Below are 24,518 nucleotides of genomic sequence, written 5' to 3'. Positions count from 1 at the left end.
TCTGACACAATATTCTATACAGAATATTGTCCATCGGGTCCCGTGGGTGTGCAGCGTGCGCAAGCGATTGCTTTGTTATGTACTTATCTTTTGGTATTGGCTGTGCTGTACTGTACTTTATCATAATATAATAATGTATTGAAATTGTTGACTATTTACATCTGCTAAAATAAATCACTTTGTGCTTTGGACACACATTCAATTGATTGGGCAATGCTTATTTTAAAACGATAAAATTACTTTAATACTCCCTCCAGGGGAAAGAGAAAAACTACTAACCCCCAAAAATCTTGTATATGATGTGAAAGTTTTTCTGTTTTTTTATTTAAAGAAAGGATAAAGAGTCTCCCAATTCTGAAATGTATCAACAATAAGTGTTGGAAGTATAATTGAATTGCCAGGTCGTACTTCTCCCTGATCATGACCCACTGGAATATTGCCAGAACACGCTTGACCAATACGGTGACGTGTTTGGTGTGGCCGGTGGAGTTGTAACCGAAAAACACAGTTAGTTAATGTGGGAATGCTGACCTTTATTAAAATGAAAAACCCCCCACCACATTGAATTTTATACCACCTTACTGCTATGATTTATTATTATCATTTATTTATAAGGCTGCAAAGGATCCGAAGCGTCGTACATAGCGCCTAGGTAGAACAGAACTTGGCATACAGGGCTGTACAAACAACAGACATAACAAAGATGATGTTTCATCCCTACACGTAGAACTTGCTCCGTCCATCACTTTTGCAGTGATGCACATTTCTACAAGCCCCTTGTCCAATGTACTAAAAGACATAAACACTCAAAAATGCCAAATGTAATAAAGATAATTCCACAGTAATTAAGAGAAAATACAAAGGACTGGAGGATGGCCTGGAATGAACAGAAAACATCCTACAAATTTATCTCTAGGACTCTTATTCCTAATAAACTATTTCAATCATTCTTTCATCGGTATAAATCACATTACTCCCCCTTTATAACTCTGCATGTTGATAGACATTTTATTTACCTAATCTTTTTTAGACTGGTAGATTTCTGTGCAAGTTCCTTCATAACGTTGTTGCCGCTGTCCTGGAAAGCATTGGAACTTAGATCCAGATAGGTGAGGTTTGTGTTGTTACTCAGTGAAACCAGTAGCGGAGCCTCTTTATCTGTCAACCGAGTATCCCTGAGACTGCAAGATACGAGATACAAGGTACCATAAGGGAACAGGTAAAATGTACAGTCTAGAAATACACCAAACTCAAATCCAATATTACTATTTTATTCCCACTAGAGGCGCACACTCTAATACTGCTTATTTAATTTAATAACATGACGGTCACTTCAGTCATCATACTCACTCTCTACTTCCTATAATAGGTAAGTTACCCATCATTGCTGTGGCTGGATCTTCTGTCTCCCACAGAATGTGGGAAATGTTTTGCTTGTTGTAAATGTGGGACATGTTTTACTTATATTGACAGAACAGTGTGCCTTGTGCATACGAATATAATATTTCTAGGGTATGATGACTATTCACATGTACTGATATTTATCTGTTTCTGTGTACAAAATGCCCAGTAAGTTTTAATGTACTTGCAACAGGATGGGACATGCTAATAATGTATATTTTCTGTGCTAAAGAGGTGGTGGTGCTACCTGTCAATACTTGAGCAAAAAAAAACACGAGGGAGAAAAGTGAGGAACACTACACTAGCAGAGATTTATTCATACTCCCAAAATGTCTAGAGACACTTATTTCTGATCTTCCCGAAGAAACCGTGAATACGCTACTCTTCCTCAACACGCATATTTGAATAAAATATAAACAGGAAATCAGGAATAACACTACACAACTTTTCTGTTGAAAACTATTTTTAAACTTTTTATTGAGCTCCATTTTCATAAAACGATTTCTTAACTGCAAACCCTGTGTTCTATATAGTCTACTTAGGCAGCAAGAACAATGGGTCACATTTTCTTATATTAGTTTATCCATATTGTGTAGCTTGACACTGTTGCAGGGATTAAAAATTATATACCAGTAGTCAATGAAAAACCTGAGTAACAAATACGGCATACATAACATTTAATTTCTTTACTTCCACTGTACTCATCATGCGTCACTTCCTGTGTTTTGCTGATTATAGTTTAATTTTATAAAAAGTCCAAATTACACAGCTTTGGGTTTTCAGTAAAATATTCACTACCCATACCTCCCAAATGTCCCAGTTTGGGCGAGGCAATTCCCGGACCTAGAATGAGTCGGAGTTTGCACTGAAATAGGTTAAGCTTTGTCAAGTAGGCTTAATTGTTTGGAAAGTGAGCATGCTTGGGTAGATCGAAGGTGGAGTTTTTTAAAATATAGTAACACACAAAAGCTGCAGATTTCTCACACTCAGTGTCAGAAGGTGACAAGCTGTGACTACAAAGGGCTTAATTAATAACATGCTGCATTCAGCAAGGATATGCTGTAAACCACAGCAACCAATCAGATGTACAGTCTGATTGGTTGTCTAGTCTAGTACAGTCATACCACTGAAAGCTGTCATCTGATTGGTTGCCGTACTTCATTATTCTTTGCAACAGGTTATTGCTTAAATCTCAAGATGTTTACTGTTTGTCAAATAAGCAAAGCTCCAGTTCAGGGATCAATACTTTCTGCAAATGTCTCGCACACATAGAGAACTGTTATACTCACTTTAATTCCTCTATCCGGCAGGTAGGACTGGACAGAGCTGTCATCAAGTCACTGAAGTGAGGACCAGCCAGCTGATTACTAGACAGGTTAAGTCTCCTCAGGGATTGGTTATTAATTACTGCAGGGGCCAACTTACAATAAGAGATGTCCGTTAGGCCAGTCTGCCTCAAGCTGTAGAAAAGCAAAATAAAAAAATGTTATAAAGAGCCACCAAATCCTGAATTGCGCTACAACCTGAGTGTGTATGTGCATTAAATCATTCAATATATTAGGGAGATCACAAGATCATGACCTAGGTAATGTATTTGCACTTAAAATAAAAATAATGCAACTATATACAGTCAGGAAGGCACTACCAGTGTAGTGATTCGGAATGTTTTTTGTACGACGTTACACACGATTCCAGCACCTATCACACAGGTTATACATTTGTTGAATCGCTCTCAAGCATTGCTCACACACTCCTACAGACCTATGATCTGCCACCACCTACTGAATCAGGGCAATAGGACTCTGAGGTACTGTTACAAAAACGTATATGCTGGTACATGCTATGCTCTTTGTTACACACGGGTTAGTAATGCGCATACCAGAAATCAGAGGGTTAACTCATCAAAACCCTGATACACAAATGTAGACACTGGCACAGATTAGGCTTGTCAGTCAAATAGATTAACAATTCACATACCAGCATTTAAATGGTTAACTTGGTCAAGCAATGTACTTCATAAAAGACTCATGGAATTGTTAGTGTATGGAGGCCAAAACATATTTCATTTTACATTTAATATACAATGGCAGAAGGCATTTGGATGTAATAAAAAAAGAACATAATAAATGACATACAAAAAGTAAATGCAATACAGTCATAAATCGAAACAGGATATAATTACAGATAATAAACACTTACGTATCATTACCTGTATTCCTGGGACAAGGCAGAATGAAAGGGACAGTCCTTCAATTAGAGTACAAGAGCTGACAATTTGCCTTCTCATACCCAGGCTAATTAAGCAGGTTTCACTGGCAGGGCATTCAGAGGTGCAGTATATATGCTAATATGGGAGAGGAATTTTCCCCCTGGCTGTTAACTATTGTTCGTCCAAAAATATACCAAAATCTTTGACCTTCCTTAACTTTGCAAAGAGCTTGCAAAGACCCAGGGGTAGATCTACCGAACCTTTTAAATAGGAACCATAACAACCAATCAGATTCTAGCTATCATTTCCAGCATGTATTACGTAAATTATAGCTAGAATATGATTGGTTGCTATCTTGTTCTATCATTTTAATGGGAGCTGTTATACTCACTGTAATTCCTCTATCCAGCATGTAGAACTGGACACAGCTGTCATCAAGTCACTGAAGTGAGGACCAGCCAGCTGGTTACCAGACAAGTCAAGATTCCGCAGGTACTGGCTTTTATGTATTGCAAGAGCCAAATCACAGCAAGAGCTGTCCGTTAAACCAGTATAAATCAAACTGTAGAAAAGCAGAATAAATTTTTTTATAAAAGAGGCAAAAATTCACGAACTGTGGTACAATCATGGTGGATATGTATACTAATTTTCTGCTGTATACTAATAGCAAGGTAGCAAGAAATCCATATTTCAATAATATAAATATGCTAAAAATTATTTTTCTGCAAACTAGATGTTAAAGTAGATAAATGTGTTGATGGGTCTGTGTAGTTATCTGAATTTCCCAAATTCATTGAATTGTTAAATAGTCAAAGAAACATTTATTGTATTGTTTTGCATAATATGAGAGAAACGCTGGCAAAGTCATTGATGTCATGCTGTATGTAAGTCCCAGGTTTCTGACCTATGTGTATGCAATTCCAGGGAAAAACGTTGTTATTGGGAAGACAGTTTTCCAAAAGCTTTGGTGGGCTCTAGAAAGAGTCAGATCAAGGGTTCCCTGGAGTGAATGGAGATAAAGGGATGGGCTCCATTCATTAAGTCCATTTAGGCTCTTCCGACCTACCAGTCAGACAGCAGGCTAATTAATAGTTGCACCTGCAAGATGTAGTGAGAGAGAGCTGCTATTTGTTCATAAATTAACTAAACTTTGATGAAATGAAAGTTAATGAAAGGGATGGTTCTATAGTTATAGGAGGTTGGACTTTGAGGTAATGTTTACAATTTTGCTCACTAAGTCTCATCAGATTTTTCTGCCTCCACATAAAACGAGGCGCACTTCAAGTTTGTTCAGACATCTCCTGAGTGCAGAGAGTAGGCATGCCCCATGAAATGCGTTGGGTAGATATTAGGACTCACTAGTGCATAACCAAGGCATTTGTGCTGACTTTAAAAGACATTAGTGGCATAATTTACAAACACTGTGACTGAAATAATTACATCAGAATTCACCAATACTATTGGAACAACCAAACCCTGCCCACTCCTCTCTGAAAAACCCACTTTCATGTAAGCTCCATCCCTTTCGATGTCTACTACCAAAATCAGTACAGTTGGGAGGTATCCGTTGTCTCATGTCAGCACAGCTCAAAACTCTCAGTACTTGTCTCACCCACGTATAAATCTGTTATACTCACAGTAATTCCTCTATCCGGCATGTTGGACTGGACAGAGCTGTCATCAAGTCACAGAAGTGAGGACCTTCCAGGTTATTATCAGACAGGTCAAGTTTCCTCAGTGACTGGTTTTTACTTATTGCAGAGGCCAAATTACTACAAGAAGTCTCTGTTAATCTAGTATTCCTTAACCTGTAGAAAAGCAGAATAAATTTTTTTTTTATATTCAAAGGGAATTATATACATATACAGTATATTGTGATGTTTATTGGATGGAATTGTTATAAATATGCAACTCATCACCGCAGTGGTATTTGATTATGTGTTAATAAACAGAAAGAAACTTTATTTAATCATGATCAATGGTTGAAATAAGTTGAAGTAAGGTGGAAAGCCATACCGTCACTTCTCCTATTGCCTTCATTGTTAAACTATCAAAATCCATTTACTTACATTTTCCATACCACCACTTTTAAATTTCCACTTCAACCACTTATCATGATCATGGTTTTTATTAGCTGGTATAATAATAGATTTTTTGCTATTTACTGTTACTATTCTAGTGTAACAAATAAGTAACAAGTAGAATCTGGTTGGAAGATAAGATGTTGATTAATTAGTAAATGGGGACAAAAATTACCCCCTTCCAGAGACAGAATCAACGTTTCCAATGAAACGCATTAGTATATACAACTGATCTGGAATCTGCTGAATTTGGTGATCAAATATAGTGGAATGAGGATTTTGATTGATACGGCTGCCAATATTTTTTATTTAGTTTAATAAACACAACTAAACAACTGATACAGACCTTTCAGTATTTTCAGTATACACACATGAAATACAAAGATAACAAAACCAACTAGGAGTGAGTATCTTGGAAGTGGCGTTGTTGTGGGTGGGTGCTTGGGAGTTGATGAAATTATGAGGTGCCTGGGAATAGGAATGGAGCACCGCGATGGGCACCCTGGAGCAGAGCCGTAACTTAGAATTCTAGTGCCCTGGGCGATAAAGACAAATGCCGCCCCCCTAGCCCTCAATTTTAACCAAATTAACCTAAAATATTCCTAAATTGCGCCCCCCTTCAGCATTGCGCCCTAGGCGGTCGCCCCTGTCGCACAGCCCTTGTTACGGCCCTGCCCTGGAGGCCGTGATGAGAATAGCAGGCAGGTGGCTCCAGTACACAGGTACATTTTGTCAGAAGCCAATTAACCTACCAGTATGTATTTGGTTCTGATCGGAATTGAACTCATGACCAAAGTGCTGTGAAGCATCAATGCTAACCTCTGAGCTGTACTTTGTCTGTATATAATATATTGTGACCGTGTGAGGGGATCAGATGCCATCTCCTGGGGTAGATGGAGCTAAACAGCAGCAATGATGTCACACAAGTCCATTTAGTACAACTAGCCTCAGCCAGTTTTAGTAAGCATTAAAAAATAAAAGATAACTTCAAAATAAACACCTTGCAGTTCGGCTCTAACTAAACATATGTCATGTCTTACTACCAAACAAAAGCAAAGCATAAACAGTGCAGTATGGTTCAGGCACAGTTAAAGCAGCAATGTTTCCTCTCACTAAGACTCACCAGCCTCAGTCCCAAGAGAGACAGTCTGTGATGAGAAGGAGCCTTTTACCTGCACTGCTCAGGTGCACATCCTAATTAGTAGCAGGTTAACAGGTCACCTGAAAGACCCGGCTACAGGCCTAATGGATACAACCCACCCGACTCTTTCCAACCATAAACCCCAGGACCCTTTCCACAAGCCTTTAGTCTTGCAGCAGCTCGCAGCTACTTCAAACACACATTCTCCTGGGGGTTTAAAGGCAGTATGTTAGAAATCTAGGCAAAACATGTCCGTTACAATACACTTCACCTTTGATTCTGTCTAACAATATATATATATATATATATATATATATTTCTATATATAGAAATAGAAATACACACAACAGGCGCTCTAACTAATTATCTGGTTAACAACAATCTTATACAACATATCACAAGTAAAAAAAAATATGTGCAGGTGGTGGCACCACTGTCGAGTTTCCTAGCGCATGTGCAATAGGAGAGCAGTCACGCCGGACGGGCGTGCACAATGGACCTGGACTGTTATAAATTTCCCTAGCGGTAATTAGGATATTCTATTTCTCCTGGTGAAGTCTTGTAAGACGAAATGCATTGAGAACTGTATGCCGCCTGGAGGGTCTGGTGAAAATATCAGCCTATGATTTGTGGTTTAGCCATATCGTGCATATCTTTGATCCTATTGTTATTTTTACCATGTGAGTGCCTTTTTATGTGGATTATTACATTTTCTATGGACATACTACACTATATGTGTTCATTTATTCTGTTTATGAGTCCAGAGGTGTTTCGGTTGAAGACATTAAGGATTTCAGATAAGCCTGTATACACAGGGCCGGTGCTAGGGTCCATGGCGCCCTAGGCACTTTAAAAAAAATCGCCCCCCCCCCCCCGCAAAAACGGCGCTGCCCCCCCCCCTCGCAAAAACGGGGCCCTTCCTTCCTCCTCACCCCGTCTTTCCTTACCTCACCACCGCCGCCTCTCTGCTCCGTCTCCTCCCCTCCACTCACTGACACTAGTGAGTGGAGGGGAGGAGACGGAGCAGAGGGGCGGCGGTGGTGAGCAATAGCCTCTTCCCCCCCTCCCCGTGCATCTGAATGCTGTGCGGCAGCCGTGACAGGTATAGTCAGCGGTCGCCGCACAGTTTTAAAGTAATTTTCATCCAGAGCCCGGCGCCCTAGGCAAGTGCCTAACCTTGCCTAATGGGAGCGCCGGGCCTGCGTATACATCTATGTTTGGTAGGCACATTCACATGGGAGTGTGCAGTGTGGTGGAGGGACCCACTTATTCAAAGTGATTACACTATTGTGTGATGGTTTTGTGCTCTTTCCCTATTTCTATGAGATGACTGAGGGATCTGAAAGACCGATCTGACCAGCACATTTCAGCTGTTGAAGTGTATATTTATTCACCTCTCTCTGGTACGCATATACCAGTGGACTTTTCTGATTTCATTTATAAGGCGCCTACACTCTTTTCCTTTACTGTATATATATATATATATATATATATATATATATATATATATATATATATATATATATACATCCATCACTTCTCCCTCATCGAAATGTTCTTTTAAAAATAATGCAGAACTAATGAGGAAAAAAATAACATGAATAGTAATCACAAATGTCAGACTTCTTACCAGTACTCTCCCGTTATACTCACAGTAATTCCTCTATCCTGCATGATGTACTGGACAGAGCTGTCGCTAAGAAATAGAAGTGTGAACCATCCAGATTGTTATGAGACAGATCAACTTTTCTCAGGGACTGATTTTTTCCTATTTCAGGTGCCATCTGGGAGCAGGAACTGGCTGTCAGCATATTGCCATGCAATCTGTTAAAGAAAATTAGAATAAATAGATTTTTATTTCTTTTTTTTTGTACTGTTACATACATACACATATATTCAAAATCAAAATAAGTTGGCACAACTAGTTTTGCAAGATTATTACATAATTATTATTGTTATTATTATCGTAGATTTGTAAGGCGCCACAGTGTTCCTCACCGCCGTACAGTAGGGAAAACAATACATACATAAAACAAGGACATACATGGTAAACAAAATAAATGCAGACATGAAAACAAAGGGTATGGAGGACCCTGCTCATTAGAGAGCTTACATTCTAAGTGGAAGAGGGCATAGCTGAAACAAGAGGAGCGAGTGTGTCTCAGAGTGGAGATTGGGAGAGTTGTGAGGGTGTATTAGTGTGATTAGTGTTATCAGGGATAAGGTCACTTCTAATAAAGAGATGGGTTTTGAAAGAGCTTCTGAAGATTTGAAGGCTGTGGGAAAGTCTGATTGGGCATGGTAGGGAATTCCATAAGAGCAGGGAGCAGCACGGGAGAAGTCTTGTAGAGGGAGTTGAGAGGTGGTTACCAGAGATGAGTCAAGGCGCAGATCAGAGGTATATCTAAGAGGGCAGGAGGGAGAGTATTTTGGTATGAGATTTGAGATGTTTGAAGTATTGGTGTTGTTGAAGGATTTGTTGGTAAGGGTGAGTAATTTTAATTGGATTCTGGAGGACACAGGGAGCCAGTTTAGGGATATGCAAAGTGGTGCAGCAGATGTGGAGCGGTGAGAGAGGAAGATCAGTATTTCAGCAGCATTTAGGATGGATTGAAGTGTGGATATATGGGTGTCAGGAATGCCAGATAGCAGGAGGTTGCAGTAGCCAAGATGGGAGATGATGAGAGAATGAATAAGAGTTTTAATAGCATGTTGGCGTATTCTGGCACTGTTTTTAAGGTGAAGTCGATAAGACTGAGAGAGAATCTTGATGTGAGGAATAAAGCAAAGGGCGTAGTCAAGTGACACCAAGGCAGCGGGCTTGGGAGACTGAGGAAATTGTAGTGTTATTGAAAGTGAGGGAGATTTGAGGGCAGGTGGTGACTCTGGCAGGAGGGAAGATAATAAGCTCTGTTTTGGACATGTTGAGTATTAGGTAGCGTTGGGACATCCATGTGGAGATAGCAGAGAGACAATTGGTCATACAAGATAATACAAAAGGGGAGAGATCAGGGGAGGAGTGGTAGATTTGTGTGTCATCAGCATAGAGATGGTACTGGAGGCTGAATGAGCACATTTTTTCCTCAAAAGAAAAAGAGCACAGTGAGAAAAGCAAAGGGCAAAAGACAGAGCCCTGAGGAACCCCAACAGATAGTGAGAAGGGAGGGGAGGGAGTGCCAAAGGTAGAGGCACTAAGGTAGCAAATCAATAGGTAGGAAGTGAACCAGAAAAAAAACAGTGTCACAAAGGCCAATGGAGTGAAGGATATGCAAGAGAAGAGAGTGATCAACATGTCAAAAGCAGTAGAGAGGTCCAGGAGCATAAGTATGGAGAAGTGACCCTTAGACTTTGCTGTACGTAGACTATTGATCACTTTTGCGAGTGCAGTCTCAGTGGAGAAGCAAGTTTTGTCAATTATTTTTCAGCATCCTGGAGAGAATAAATGAGGAGGAAGGATCATGAGTCCTTGGAGACAGGACATAAAATGAGTGAGAAGAGGAGGGCTCTGACTCTTTCCCTACAGGAGGATATCTGATCACTATATATATATATATATATATATATATATATATATATATATATATATCTACCCGATTCTACTCTTATGTGGGGTAGAGTAGACTAACCTTGAACTTTCTTAACATCTAATGAGGACTCTGTGCATTTACCAGATACAATTTATTTAATTCTTTGGATGTACGGGTTGGGTACGTCTTAATGGTGACGAGAACCCCGACACGCTTGACACCTACACCGTTAAGACGATTACATCCGGGATGTATGCATATTTTATATCTCTATTATATTAAACGTATCATTACTATACTACACTATATTGTCTATTTAGTTTTTGCATGTTCCTCAAGCTAACAAGGACATGCCACCTTTCCACTAAAGAGAGAGAAAAAAACCACAGACCAATCAAACAGTATTTTCAGATAAGCCTGTTTTTAATTTATACTTTAGTACAAGATTATTTGGTGCTTTTATATTTATATAGAATCTATGAATTTATTACACTAGAGGGGACCTTCTCTCCTTTATATTTATTTTATAAATTTGTACAGCTGGAGTACAATTGACATTTTGAAGAATTGTTGCAACCTTGGAAGTTGGAAGGAAGTGTATATTGAAGGTGTCACAGGACAGGCCCACGGTCAGGTCCCAGCATACTTACGGCTCCAAACAGGACTCCTCTCGATCTCCTGATGGCAGTCGCATTTCTTTTACAATCTCTGCTGCAATTGACTCCCTCTCCTCCACGGGATATTTAAGGCACCTGACACTGCAGCCAGGTGCCTGTTCTTTGTGTCCATTCCCTTGGAAGTTCAAGTCGTGGCTCCCAGTGCTCGCCAGCATATACCTGCACTACTTACCTGTCCGCAGATCTCCAACTCCTGTGTGTTGCTCACTGCTCCAGTGACTCTCGCGCTCGCTGTTTTTATGGAACTCCTCTGTAGACTTTCACCTGCCCGTGTTCTACTCGTTGTCAACTGTCGGCTATTACCTCCTGCACTCTGCTTACTGTTCTAGTGACCTCTCTCAGTGGTATTCTTCAGCAGTTTGTCACCTGTGTCTTACTCTCCTAAACAGGTCTCGCCTAGTGCTCACTCAGAGGACCATGACCTGGGCTGCAGAGACTTCAAAGTCCATACCTCCTTGCGGGCGTCCCAGGAGAAGACAACCTGCCTTGTTAAACTCCGCGCCTTTGTGCTGAGTAGTGTTATACCAGACAGACCCCGGGGATCTGAATCTTCAACTTTGGACGTGACAGACGGCTTGGATTCATTTTACATTAAGAGATAAATTGAACCACATGGACTGAATTGAGCACATGTACTAATTTAATACCTGAGCTACTTTGTGTCATTTCTGTACAGATCCGTTATACTCACAATAATTCCTGTATCCGGCATGTTGGACTGGACAGAGCTGTCACCAACTCAAAGAAGTAAGGACCTCCCAGATGGTTACCAGACATGTCAAGTATACTCAGGGACTGGTTAGTTCTTATAGCAGATGCCAGCTGGGAGCAGCAACTGTCTGTCAGATCATTGTTATTCAAACTGTAAGAGATAACCAGAATAAATAGATTAGGTTTTTGTTTGTTGCCGCTTGTACCTTAACGAAATAGAAAACTGAAAACAAAAAGTGCATAAAACAAGGATAGTTGCTCTATTAGTGTTAGAAAATTAGTACATTTTGTTTCAACTCATTTGAGATTTAGATGGACACTCACAGAAGTAAATTATTTACTTACAACATTTCAACCAGCCCTATGGCCATTTTTGTTTGCAATCTAAATGCACAACATCGGTAGAAAACAAAAGATAAGTTGGTAGGTCGACGAATGCAACTCCATAATGGGATTCTCTACCCTAAACTGAAATCTTGCTGGTAGAATGCCAAAGAAAAGGACTGCCCCCAAAGGGTCAAGTGAAGGGGGCAAAGAAAGAGACTAAAAGATGACATACAAATACCAGTCCTCCTCCATTCACAAATGGTCTCAATTTAGGTGTAAAGTAATGGATTTGCACACCAAACTCCTAAGCAATAAGCATTTTATCCCTTTGCAGCAACTTCTGACAGCAATACAGTTGGGAAAAGTGTCTTGTTAGCTGGTGCCATAAGCACCCGCCACTGGTGAGCCCAGCAATGAAGGGGTGTTTTGGGGGAGGGTAAGGGAAGGATGTTAGGAGCAGTGTAGCACCTCAATGATGCTAGGCAAGCCCCTGGGGGACATGCAATGCCTCCAATGTGACATGACCACCCATACTATGCCATAACCTACACCAAACAGGCATCCAGAGCCAGCTTTGGGAAGTACCACCACACAGAACCTTGTGTCACAGAGGGGCCTGTGCTTAATGGCTACAGTGGAACCATCAGCTCTAGGGTATCACTGATATGATGATAATTGTGTATTATGGTTATGGTATGATAGAGAGTAGAGAAGTGAGTAGTGTTGTAGAGGAAAGAGAACCAGAGGGAGAGAAAAACAAAGAGATGGGGAGAAGAAGGAGTGCTGGAGAGGAGAAAGAATCTAAGAGCGGAGTGAGATAATCTATTGAATAGGGAAGGGCACCGCAATGGGTACAGCACAAGGCCCCACATTTGTGAATGTCAACACACACAATACTGACACCCACACTATGCAAATATACACTATACTGTCACGCCACACAATACCCACACTCTCAGGGGCAGAACTATCACCTTCCTTATCTCCTTAATAACCCCTGCTCATCTGAGCATTCCCCCAGCCCTGCATATACACACATTTATATTATCATGCAGAGGTTTTACATCTATGTATTTATATTATATTATTATTTACCACTTTCACTGCATACACTTTTTTAAGAAAATTGAGCAAAATAAGTAATATTTAGAACAAAAAAAATGTAAAATATATGTAACTTTAGAAAAAATGCTTTATTTGAATAACAATTTTTTCCATTGTTTTTCCCTGGCTATCGCTATCTTGAGATGGTGATAAGACGATAGCAGCTATACTGTCTTTGTTAAATAGGCTATCCCAAGCTTTGCCAAAGACACTCAGCGACAACTTCTGCCAGCGATAGCTGACACCAGGGGTCACTTTTGCTAATTAGGCAGAAGCCCTATTTCCAGTGAAAACAATTGTTTTTGCCAGAGAAAGGATTTTTATTCCTTTAATAAATAGACTTCTATGTGACAGTTTACACTACATTGCCATTCCACGCAATACTAATGTCATGCGACAAACTGACAGCCATGTTATGCGTGATTTTACAGTGATTTTACAGTACATTCACATCCTAATCAACGTTGAACCCATGAGTAAACTACTCCACGCCCAGTATTGACTCTCAGCTCTCCAGTCTATATTTTTGGGGGAAACTAGGGGGAATAAAGGGTTTTATTGTTTCACTGCAATGAGTTAAGGAAAGAGGCAGTGGTGGCGATATAAGGTTGTAACACATGTGGGTGTGGAGAGTGTGTGCTTCTCCGCCAATGGACTTTCCACCGACCCTGGCCACAGCATGAGACAAATGTTTGTTTTGTGCCACTTCTCTACTCACATAGTGGAAAAACCGATTCGATAAAATACAGGACCATCCCAGTAATAAAGTAACAAAGGTTAACAAATAACCGTTAGCCGGGTTGTGGCCAGGTTGACCTCCATGCTCCCGAGTGGTTAGGCTTGTGGTATTACTGATAATACTACCCAGCAGCTAGTCAGCAAGTGGCGCCCTCAGACCTCTTGAGTAGTAAGAGCCACAGGGCCGATCTGCCTCTTTCTGCCACATATATTGGCACTTCTGGTGGCGTCTCCATTCTCATGATGCTCCAGTTCCCTGTCTGCGTATTAAGTGTGAGCACCATGAGAAAAGTTGAGTGAGGTGGAGGAAAATACTTTCTCTCTACTTTAGTAAATCCAAGAAAGAACGCAGGTTACTCTTGTCATCATTGTCCTCCTTCCTGTAATCATATAATCACTGGAATGTTAAGGGAGGTGGAGAACAGAAAGCTGGAGGCCAGGAGATGAGGTGATAAATTTGTATCTGCCACCCTTAGAATGGAGCCACCTGAGACAAATTATTTTCCTAAACCCATGGGAGAAACCATCTTAGGGAGCCAGATGATTAGTTGAAATATACAACTAGTGGTCACTAGCCAATACATTTAACATTGTAATCAAAGCTAAAAAAAAACACTTCAAATTGAGCTGTTTAAGATGCATACAGCTATGGTTCAGTGAATAACAGACAACATTAACAAAACTTTGGACAAAAACAGCGGATTGTAGGTTTCACAGAGGGGAACACAACATTAGAGAAGGCCACAGAATTGGAATTGGGAAACGGAAACTTACATCAGGTGTTGGATTCTGCACTTACAATGAATTAATGCAGACGCTATGACGTGAATATTCGAATCCTTCAGGTCGGTGCCAGTGAGACTGAAAAATAAACGTGTAAGAGATTACGTTACGCTGAGAGTAAATAAACTCATATACAGGTCTATCTATGAAACTGCCCCCAATTTCAACACTATCATTTTTTTATCTCCACTTATCACAATAATAACAGTAAATCTATTTTCGCTGCATTTATCTCGCAGTGGCTGTTCTGGTGAGACATTTCTCATCAGAGATAACTTCCGCCGCTAGCTTACCGCGCAAGCTGCCCAAAGTCTTCTTTTCCACATTCTCTCCTCGCTTACATTGTGCTTGCAGGGCAAAAACTGTGGTAAAGTTACCTCATAAAGGATACTGATTAAGTTGTGGTGTGGGGTTAAATTTACTTGTTAAAGTCCACATATAGTTCTTTGGGGATGGGGATACTTGGCGAAAACAGGGTTAGTGCCAGATAAATCAGTTCTTTCTCTAGAATTAACCCTTTTTTTGAGTTGGGTGCAGTGAAAAATAAAACTTTCTCATGCAAAACTAGAAATTTTTGCCTGAGTTAAGGCTTGTCATCCAATAATAAAAAGGGTATTAGGCCATAAGATGCCACCAGTAAAGCTTTGCTTGCCCCCGACGAAGATTCTACAAGTGGCTAGAGCTCTAGTTGAAGAATACAACAGCTTTATTCCATGAGAAATTTCAACATCTGACTTTTTTAATGGTGGTTCAAAGACTCCAGTCTCTAGTCCAGACTCCAGTCAGGCGCGGGCTGGCTGATGTCAGCCCGGGGGGGGGCGCACAGGCGGCAGCATCACATGACACGGGATGCGGCCGCGTCATTGATGACGTGGCCGCATCACGTGTCAAGTGATGCGGCCGCCTGTGCGGCCACATCACATTTATCGCCTGTATGCTTCCGGGGGGCGGCCGGCCGCCCCCCGGAAGAGAGAGTAACATCTGCCGGCCGGCCCTAACAGCTAAGATTCTGAGTGGCCCAGCCCGCCCCTGACTCCAGTCTCTCTCCCTCTATCCTTCCAACTACTCTGCGGTCATCATCTTAGCCAAGGTTTTAGCAGTCATCTTTTGCCAAATATGCCCCAACAAGTTCCACTCTCTTAAAGTCCAAATTAGACAAAACGTTTGCAATTTGGCTTACTCTACTTTTGACACTAAGCATCATAGGATGTTGTTTTCTCATTTATTTAAGAAACGACAACTGCGGGGAGTGCCTGATTTAAAATACACTTATTAGATTAAGTGTTTTGTTTATTTTGGTAGTTATCCATATATGAGGCATAATTTGTATCATTTGTTTGAAACACATTTGTAGTATAAAAATATTCTAAAGTTCTAAATATTCATATAATCAAACAAACAGCTTCCTCCAAATATATAACTTATAAAATCTTACTTGATCTGCTTGATAGTGTGTAGAACTGGGGCCAGTCCTTGCCAGCATTCAGTCTGAATTTTACAGTTGTCTAGATCAAGCTTGTTCGTCTGAACGCAGGATTTGAGGACAAAAGCTAACACGGTGCTGTCAACAGGTGTTAGATGACTGACACTCTTAAATGTTAAATTTCTATTTGACCCCAAACATTCTTTTACTAAACTCCTATTCTGAGATTCAAAAAGGTAGGCAAATATATTCAGAAATTTTCCCATATCAACATTTTCATCCTTCTGGACACAAACAAGAGATTTCTGTAACCAACTGGTTACATCTTTCAAAGATTTAGTAGAAAATTCTCCTAAACATCTCAAAATGGATCTTGTAGAAATATCTAAAAAACCACAAAGAAAGCGGAGAACTATTTCAGCTCGTCCATCTGTATATAATTCTTTATTAAGTGAACTCTGCAACTTCTCAGGAGAATAGTCCAGATAATGGACCAGAGCAGCTAAAAACTCCTGGAGGGTGAGATGTAAGAAGGAGAAGGTCACATTAGGAGGTTGATCAGATTCCATCATAAAACTTGACAAGAGATGTGAGGAAGTGTCTACATTGAATGATCCCAGATCTCGTTCATCAAATACAATGATGTGATTCATTACTCCATGTTCTGCCATCCACCCAATTGACGTCATCAGCTCCCGAGCACCACGCTTGTCCTGGTTGTGATTGGACAGAATGTTGGCAACAAAAGTCACAAAGAGTTGTGTCACTGTTTTGGGCAATGATGACATCAGCTGCTCACTGTTAGATGGTTGGCCTTTGAAGCACATTGATAATACTGTACAGATGATCCAGCAGTACGATGGGATGTAACAGAAAGTGTAAAGTGTGTCATTCTCCCTCACATAATGAAACGCCTTCTCTGATAATTCTTTATTTTGGAAAAATATGTCAAAGTACATTTGTCTTTCTTTAGGGAAGAACCCCATGATCTCAGTTATTCGCTGGAAAGCACCAGAATCAGTTGATGTCAGTTTGGTGGGGCGACTGGTTATTAGTACAGAACACCCTTTGAGAAGAGATTTTCGTACTAAACGAACCACAATCACGCTACTGCATTCTGTCCATTGAGGATTTATGTCCAAATGATCTGAACTGAAATCGATTGAGTGAATACTTTCATCTAAGCCATCAAATATAAAGAGCAGTTTCTCTGGATCCTGTAAGATATTTTCAAGCTGAACCTGAAGATATGGATATTGTTGAAGGATCATAGTCTCCAAGCTGACCTTATCCAGTCTGTTGAGTTCCCGGAATTTGAAGAAGAAGACAAAAGAAAATCTCTGATAGAGTTTTCCAGTCACCCAGTCATAGACAAACTTCTGCATCAGTGTGGTCTTCCCTATTCCCGGTACTCCGCTCACCATCACTACACTTGGCTCACATTGTTTTTGGCAGGACCAGCGGAACAGCTTGTTAAGAGCTATATGTTCCAACATAAGACGTTCTCTTTTCACTATATCCTCATGGTTTCTCCCAGTCTCTATGAGCTCGTGTTGAGATCGCTGTCTGAAATGATCGGTGGAGACAACAATCATGTTCACATAACGCTCAGTAATGTAGAAACTTTGCTCTTCCCGTGTAGATCTCGGGGGTCTGTGTTCCACTAGATACTGAGCTTTCTCCAGAAGATGTTGCTTGTGCTTTTCCTGAATATCTAAAATGATATAAAGTAGAAAATAAATCTAAACATAACAAAATGATAAAGCTCATGATTCATGATGTATTCTTCTTCCTAATTCAAGTTTCGCTCTCACGTTAAAATAAAAAAAATTATAAGAATCATCTGAAATGTTATCCATCATTAAGGTCTATTTATTAAGGGGTGAAAAGTGCTATCTCTCGTTTTTTTTCGCTGGTGTTAGGGCTTCGTCCTCTACATCAAGGGGCCACCGTTGACAAAAGCAGTATTGGCGGTAAGATTTCTTCAGGTCTCACCAGCAATGATTTCCGCATGCACCACAGCAATCCTCCTTCTGTTATCACCATCTCAGGATATTCTTTGATTAAAACATTTTTCAATAGTCAATTTATTTTTATGTACAGTATCTATTGCATATTTTTACAATATTTTTTTTTTTTCATTGTTCTTTTTAAACTAAGTGGAACTGAAGGTCTGAATAAAAAATAAAAGTCAAGACAAAACCCAGTTTAATAAATATCTCAGGGTTGGAACATATTACCATAATTATCAAAATATTTATTTACCTTTTAGTTCTGGAGTCAGTTTGTATCCATGTTCATTCGTTAGTATCTTCTCCACCAAAGTGTCACCTAAATGGAAGAATATATTTAATATTTTACATCTGAAAGGCAAAACAAATATAACTTTGGAATGGTTGACACTTTTGCTTTTGGGTTTGAGTACCGTGTTGTATACAACCTTCATCTACTGCTCTTCCTGTTAATATTCAGGCACGCCTATTCCCTAATTCCTGCTTCTACCAATTTTTACAACTTAGACACCTGTATATGTATGTTTGGCTCAAGCCCTGATTCCACCTTTCATGCTGGAAGCTGTCAAAGTAATAATAAATACAATTAAAAGAAATACATATAAGCCCGTATATTACTAATATATAGAACTAATCTAAGATTGGTACCTGTACTTTTAAGAAGGAAGAAGAATTGAACTTCACTCTATATATTATACAATAACACAATAACATGTTACATAATAGAACAAAAACAACAAGGAACAGGTTTTTAGTAAATTTCCTTTATTTCACAATGGCCAGACAAGGCCAAGGACATTGTTGCTTAAAAAAGATTGAGATGACCTATCCAAAAGCCCTTCCAAGGATATGTCATTTTTAAGGAGGATTAATGATATGATGTCAGTCTTATTATAGGCCAGAAGGTTTGGTTTGGCAAATGATAATTAATGTTTATGGCAATGATAGAGACTTAAAGTGGCAGCAGTGATGTAAGCTGGGAAGGTGTGTTTTAATGTAATGATGAATAACATTTTCTATAAAAGAATGACTTAATCAAATATAGATTGTCAATTGGCATTTCAAACCCTGGGTGTATGTCTGCTTCGTCCAGTATGGCTGTATCTATGCATAATATATTTTTAATAAAAAATAGGAATATTATATTTTGGAAACCTGCTCATCTCAATTATATTTTTTATTTTTTTATACAATATCTTTTTATTGAATACAATTGCAGAAATACATTCGTAAAGAACAAGGGCAATCATATGTAATGTCAATTTATCAAAATACATGGGAAACAAAACCACGATAAATGTTGTTCATTCTAGCGTTAAATAAACCCACATGTAACTATTGGTTTTACATTTCGCCTTTGTAATTGCATCTGTAAGCTAAACATTAGTATTACTCAACGGTTCTGAAAGAGAAGAAAAGAGAGCGAGATAGAAGATGAAAAGAGGAGAGAAAGGGAGAAAGAGGGAATCAAAGGGGTAGGAAGGGAGGGGAAGGGCCCTAAGAGCAAAAATCCAGTCAAAAATGAGCACTAGATGCAATTCAATGGAATAACAGAAGGAGGCTCATCTAGTTAAGGCAGCGTATCTATCTGTCCCTTGGAATTCTAACCATCTAAACCAAATGGAACAATAGTCCTTAAACTTATCGGATGAACTAAGAACCAAGTCATCCAATGTATCTATAGGATTCAATACGATTAAGCCATTCCTTCAGGGTTGGAGGAGAGGAGGATCTCCAATGAACGGGATTTACTGCCTTTGCGGCACTATTTAAATTCTTTAGCAAGGATTTTTTGTATATTGATATCGAAGACTTTGTCTGGTTTAATAACCAAAAACCTGGATCATCTGGAACTTCCGTTTTTAAGATTTCTTTTGAAGTTGCTATGACACCATCCCAGAAGGGTCTCAGGGATGAACATTCCCACCAGATATGTAGCGGTGTCCTGACACCCGAACCCCACCTCCAACATAAGTTAGAGTTCCCAGGGTACATTTTAGCGAGGATATTAGGACACCTATATCACCTGGAAAGGACCTTATACTGTGTCTCAAACACTATTACACTCTCAATTATTATTTAAAGATTAGGAAAAATCTTATACAAAGCCCTCTGCTTACATAGATCATTTTCTAAAGGATTCATTTCTAAAAAAAATTGGCTGTTGCTTTTGCCTTATCAAACTGCAAAAGATTCCCACAAGCTCAAATGGGAGGAGGACATGGGGGAGACTCTGGACCCTGATGAGTGGAAGAGTATCAGGGAAAACGTAGCCAAAGATTCGATCTGCTTTGACATAAAGAAATCCCTTATATAGATTGTATTTTTTCCTGACAAGCATACATGCAATCCTAGTTTCTTGGCATATTGATCGAGGCTAGTTCATATAGCAAATGTGCCAGATCCTATCCTCTGGCTGCGTTACTGAGCCAGATCTGAATTAGGAAGCTGTTGCATAGTCATATGTAGACAACGGCAGTTCAGTAACATAGCAAGACAGTCTTGGTAAAGCTCTACAGAAAAGCTGCAGGTATGATTTGAAGCAATCTTCTCCAACTGTATTCAGTTTTTTTAAAAAATGTATAGTAATGTGGAAGGTATGGGGAAATGTATTATGGGTGTTTTGTGTAGCATGATGTGTAATGCATAACTGACAATTGGGCTGTGCAACATAGCTCTCATCGAATTAGCCATGTGAAATTGCACTAAGCTACTGGACCAGAATCTGCCTTGTATTTTGCCACATAAAATCAAGAAATCTTCCTGACCCTATGAACTAATTTGGCTATTTCAGACTACATTAGCTCCCAGAGAAACTTTGCCCCATAACACACCACACCCGAGAGATTCTTATACCCTTGTTGGACGTCCCTGGTGGTATTTCCTATTTTGAATCTTGACTATTACTTACCCACAGACTTAAGCTATTAACATAGTGCATCCGATGTGCTCCACAAAACACTTTGATGTTGCCCCAATGAGCCTGAATGGTCTGCATATTACAAGGTACATGCAATACTAGAAAGTTGTAGCACATTTGAGTTTTTTAGTAAGCATGTACAATCTAGATCAGTGATGGCCGACCTGTGACACTACAGGTGTTGTGAAACTACAAGCCCCAGCATGCTTTGCCAGTAGATAACTAGCTGTTAGCTGGCAGAGCATGCTGGGACATGTAGTTTCACAACACCTGGAGTGTCACAGGTTAGCCATAAATGCTCTAGATGGCAATGCCACTTTAACTATAGTTAGAGTTAAACATACTGTAATGGAGGCTATTTGCAATGAGCAAAACAAGTGAGACACGGTACAATATCCACTATGCTTATGTCACTCACCTCAATTTTTCTGTGTGCTATCATATACCTCTCTCCCATATAGCATACTACTGTACAATGTCTCATACATCCAGATATTTAGTCAGCCAATCATGTAGCAGCAACTCAATGTATAAAAGCATGCAAACATGGTCAAGAGGTCCAGCTGTTGTTCAGACCAAACACCAGAATGGGGAAGAAATGTGATTTCTAAATGAATGGAATGATTTATGGCGACAGACGCGGTGGTTTGAATATCTACGAAACTGCAGATATCCTGCATTTTCATGGACTTGGATTTCTTGGCACACATTAGGCCCCTTAATACTAATTGAACATTGTTTAAATGCCAAAGCCTAAGTATGGTTGTTGCCCATGTGCATGCCTTTATGGCCACAGTCTACGCATCTTCTAATGACTATTTCCAGCAGGATAATGCGCCATGTCAGAAAACACGAACATGACAATGAATTCAGTTACTCCAACGACAGCCACAGTCACCAGATCTCCATCCTATAGCACACTTTTGGGAGGTGGTGGAATGGGAGATTTGCAAAATGAGCCATAAATGTTTCCAGCACCTTGTTGAATCCATGCCATGAAAAATTCAGGTTGTTCTGGGGATAAAGGAGGGTGCTACCCAGTGCTAGAAAGGTGTATGTAATAATTTTAATTAAGCACACTTTTTCTAAAATCGTCCACAATATCTACAGTTACCTCTTTGAATGATTTCATCCAGTACTGCCAGTAAATTAGGAGGTGACTGATTGGCCTTTAGAGCATAGAGACATTTCCAGAATCCTATCACAGCTTCTCTTCCTGCTTCCAAAATATCATGTACCAACGTCTCAGCAAATACAGAGTCACCAAGATCTTCTTTCATTGTCAAATAGTGCTAGGTAGAAAACAAGATCACAGAAATCAAATTTGCCACTTTATAAGTATTTGAGACAACTGCCAACAAATTATAAGGAAACATTATAGGTCATTGTAATTTAACCGATTATTTGCAGAGGTATTCAGCCCCTTGGCCATACTAATTTTCTTGTTTTGGTGATATGAGTAATTCATTCATTAAATAATGTATTTAATTGTTCAGCAGAGAAACTTCATATATACAAAATGTGGTGTATAGCCTTTTATGTTGCATATATAGTGAGCTCATGTGCTTTGTAACTACAAGCTCAAAATTGGGCTTCCAATTCCAGATTAATAGAAAAAGCAAACAACAAAAATATAAAACTCCAAATTCAGGGATTATTAGCATAAAAGCTGTCCTTCTTTCTTGATTACCCCCCCAAGCAGTGTATCCTCCAGATATTTAAAAAAACAAACGGTAGCTCTGTGTAGAATCAATTTTAGTTATCTATGATTAAACACACAGAGAAGTCAATATAGACAAATAGGTCTCCTATATGCTCTTCTCATTTAACCGGGAATCAAAGTCCATTAGAGGCAAATAAATCAGTTCACCAGTATGCAAATCATCAGTAGATTTAGCAGGAAACAATGTTATTTATATTCCAGTTCACTGTTAATCCATTCAAGTAGAACAATCCAGTGGCTCAGTGGTTAGCACTTCCGCCTCACAGCACTGGGGTCATAAGTTAGATTCCCGACCATGGCCTTATCTGTGTGGAGTTTGTATGTTCTCCCTGTGTATGCGTGGGTTTCCTCCGGGTGCTCCGGTTTCCTCCCACACTCCAAAAAACATACTAGTAGGTTAATTGGCAGCTATCAAAATTGACCCTAGTCTCTCCCTCTCTATCTGTCTCCCTCTTTGTCTGTCTGTGTGAGTGTGTGTCTGTATTAGGGAATTTAGACTGTAAGCTCCATTGGGGCAGGGACTGATGTAAATGAGTTCTCTGTATGGCGCTGCGGAATTAGTGGTGCTATATAAATAATGATGATGATGATGATGAAGTAGCCATCCAATCATCTACACATAAAGAGAGTATTCATTAAACCATATTTCAGCCTGAAAGAAAACCATTTTTCTTGTTTATTAGCTATTTTCTTTCTTTGTGGAGCATTGTACTATAGTTGAAAGCTGCACATCTAAAGCCTTTTGTTAGGCTGGGTACACACTACAGGTTTTTCACCCAATTATCGGGCCAATCACACGATAAAAGACTGTTCAGCCCGATATCACATTAGTGTGTACAGTGCAACTATGAACAATTATCGTTCCAAAGCTCATCGTATTGTTTCATTTTATTTTATAAATGGACTAAAAATCTCTATTATTGATGGAACGATGTTGGGCAATCCTGCAGTGTGTATGCACTTACAACCAGCAGCGTCCATAGATCTCTATGGAGGGTGCAGAGTCACCATCTTTTCAGCTGTTGGTTATGACAGATGATGAGCACAGATCTGAAGGTAAATAGTGTAAAACGTGTATAAAGTGTACACAGCAGGCAGAATGCTGATCGGGACTCTCAGTCGTTGGTTAAATCGTTAACGATATCGCATCAGGAGACATTTTCTGTAGTGTGTATTCACCCCTCCCTCCACTGTGTGCACTGATGTACCTGGCTGCACAGGGGCTAAACTAATATTGTACAAAGCAATAGAGTGTATAATAACGTAATGAACACCTTTACAATTGGGTTTTTCAATTAACAGAATGTTTATACAATCAGCCTTTTTTTTCCATTCTAATAGAATCTATCATCACTATTGTTACTTTTGATAGTTCAATATAAGTATAAACTCTATCTGTACATCTCATTTAACCAATCATATCTAGACAGCTTTAAATGAGAAGAATATTCATTACTCCTTTTCAGTTTAAATAGAGACATTGTTATTAGTTTTTTATTTTTCAGCAAAACCATCAAATGCAATACTATAGTAAAAAGCTGCAGATTTTAAACCACTTATGACATCTAGAGTCTAATTTTGAAATTGTAGACCAAAGAAAAGATAGAGGCCTAATTCCTGATATTTTTCATCTTTGGTTTTAATACTAAAGAGAAGTCTCATTCAATCTTAAAAACTTCCATAAACTTCTTATTCAAACAGCAATCAAAGTAACCTTGATTCTTAAAGGATTTCAATAAAA

General features: G+C 39.4%; 2 protein-coding genes across 3 annotated transcripts in view; both read right to left on the bottom strand.

The window, feature by feature from the left end:
• LOC142108566 (NACHT, LRR and PYD domains-containing protein 12-like) overlaps positions 1–24,518 on the bottom strand; it is a 154,417-nt gene that overhangs the window by 65,124 nt on the left and 64,775 nt on the right. Inside the window, exons 12-17 of one of the 2 annotated variants that reach the window (XM_075192332.1) lie at positions 11,728–11,898; positions 8,486–8,656; positions 5,248–5,418; positions 4,002–4,172; positions 2,691–2,861; positions 1,017–1,181 (exon numbers count right to left, since the gene is read on the bottom strand). In XM_075192332.1, the coding sequence (XP_075048433.1) occupies positions 1,017–1,181; positions 2,691–2,861; positions 4,002–4,172; positions 5,248–5,418; positions 8,486–8,656; positions 11,728–11,898 (1,020 nt within the window). The remainder of the gene's footprint in view (positions 1–1,016; positions 1,182–2,690; positions 2,862–4,001; positions 4,173–5,247; positions 5,419–8,485; positions 8,657–11,727; positions 11,899–24,518) is intronic. The other variant, XM_075192331.1, reaches the window with a different exon arrangement.
• LOC142108944 (NACHT, LRR and PYD domains-containing protein 12-like) lies at positions 14,239–22,334 on the bottom strand. Its single transcript, XM_075192917.1, has 5 exons — positions 22,169–22,334; positions 18,388–18,453; positions 16,135–17,836; positions 14,691–14,777; positions 14,239–14,296 (listed from the first exon to the last, which is right to left on the bottom strand). Exons 1-5 carry the CDS (start codon positions 22,332–22,334, stop codon positions 14,239–14,241), a joined length of 2,079 nt encoding a protein of 692 aa, XP_075049018.1.

This window comes from Mixophyes fleayi, chromosome 12 (assembly GCF_038048845.1).
Source record: "Mixophyes fleayi isolate aMixFle1 chromosome 12, aMixFle1.hap1, whole genome shotgun sequence".
Taxonomy (NCBI): domain Eukaryota; kingdom Metazoa; phylum Chordata; class Amphibia; order Anura; family Limnodynastidae; genus Mixophyes; species Mixophyes fleayi.
Note: the sequence above shows the minus strand (reverse complement) of the source record. Positions and strands in the feature narration are given on the sequence as shown.

Bases quoted from the DNA above. Each gene is read 5' to 3' on its own strand.
- LOC142108944 (XM_075192917.1), bottom strand. From the start codon at position 22,334: ATGAAAGAAGATCTTGGTGACTCTGTATTTGCTGAGACGTTGGTACAT. The intron at 18,454-22,168 runs GTAACTGTAGAT...TCTTCCATTTAG, and splicing joins GGATGAAATCATTCAAAGAG to GTGACACTTTGGTGGAGAAG. The intron at 14,778-16,134 runs GTAAGATTTTAT...TTTATTTTTCAG, and splicing joins CACACTATCAAGCAGATCAA to TCTCACTGGCACCGACCTGA.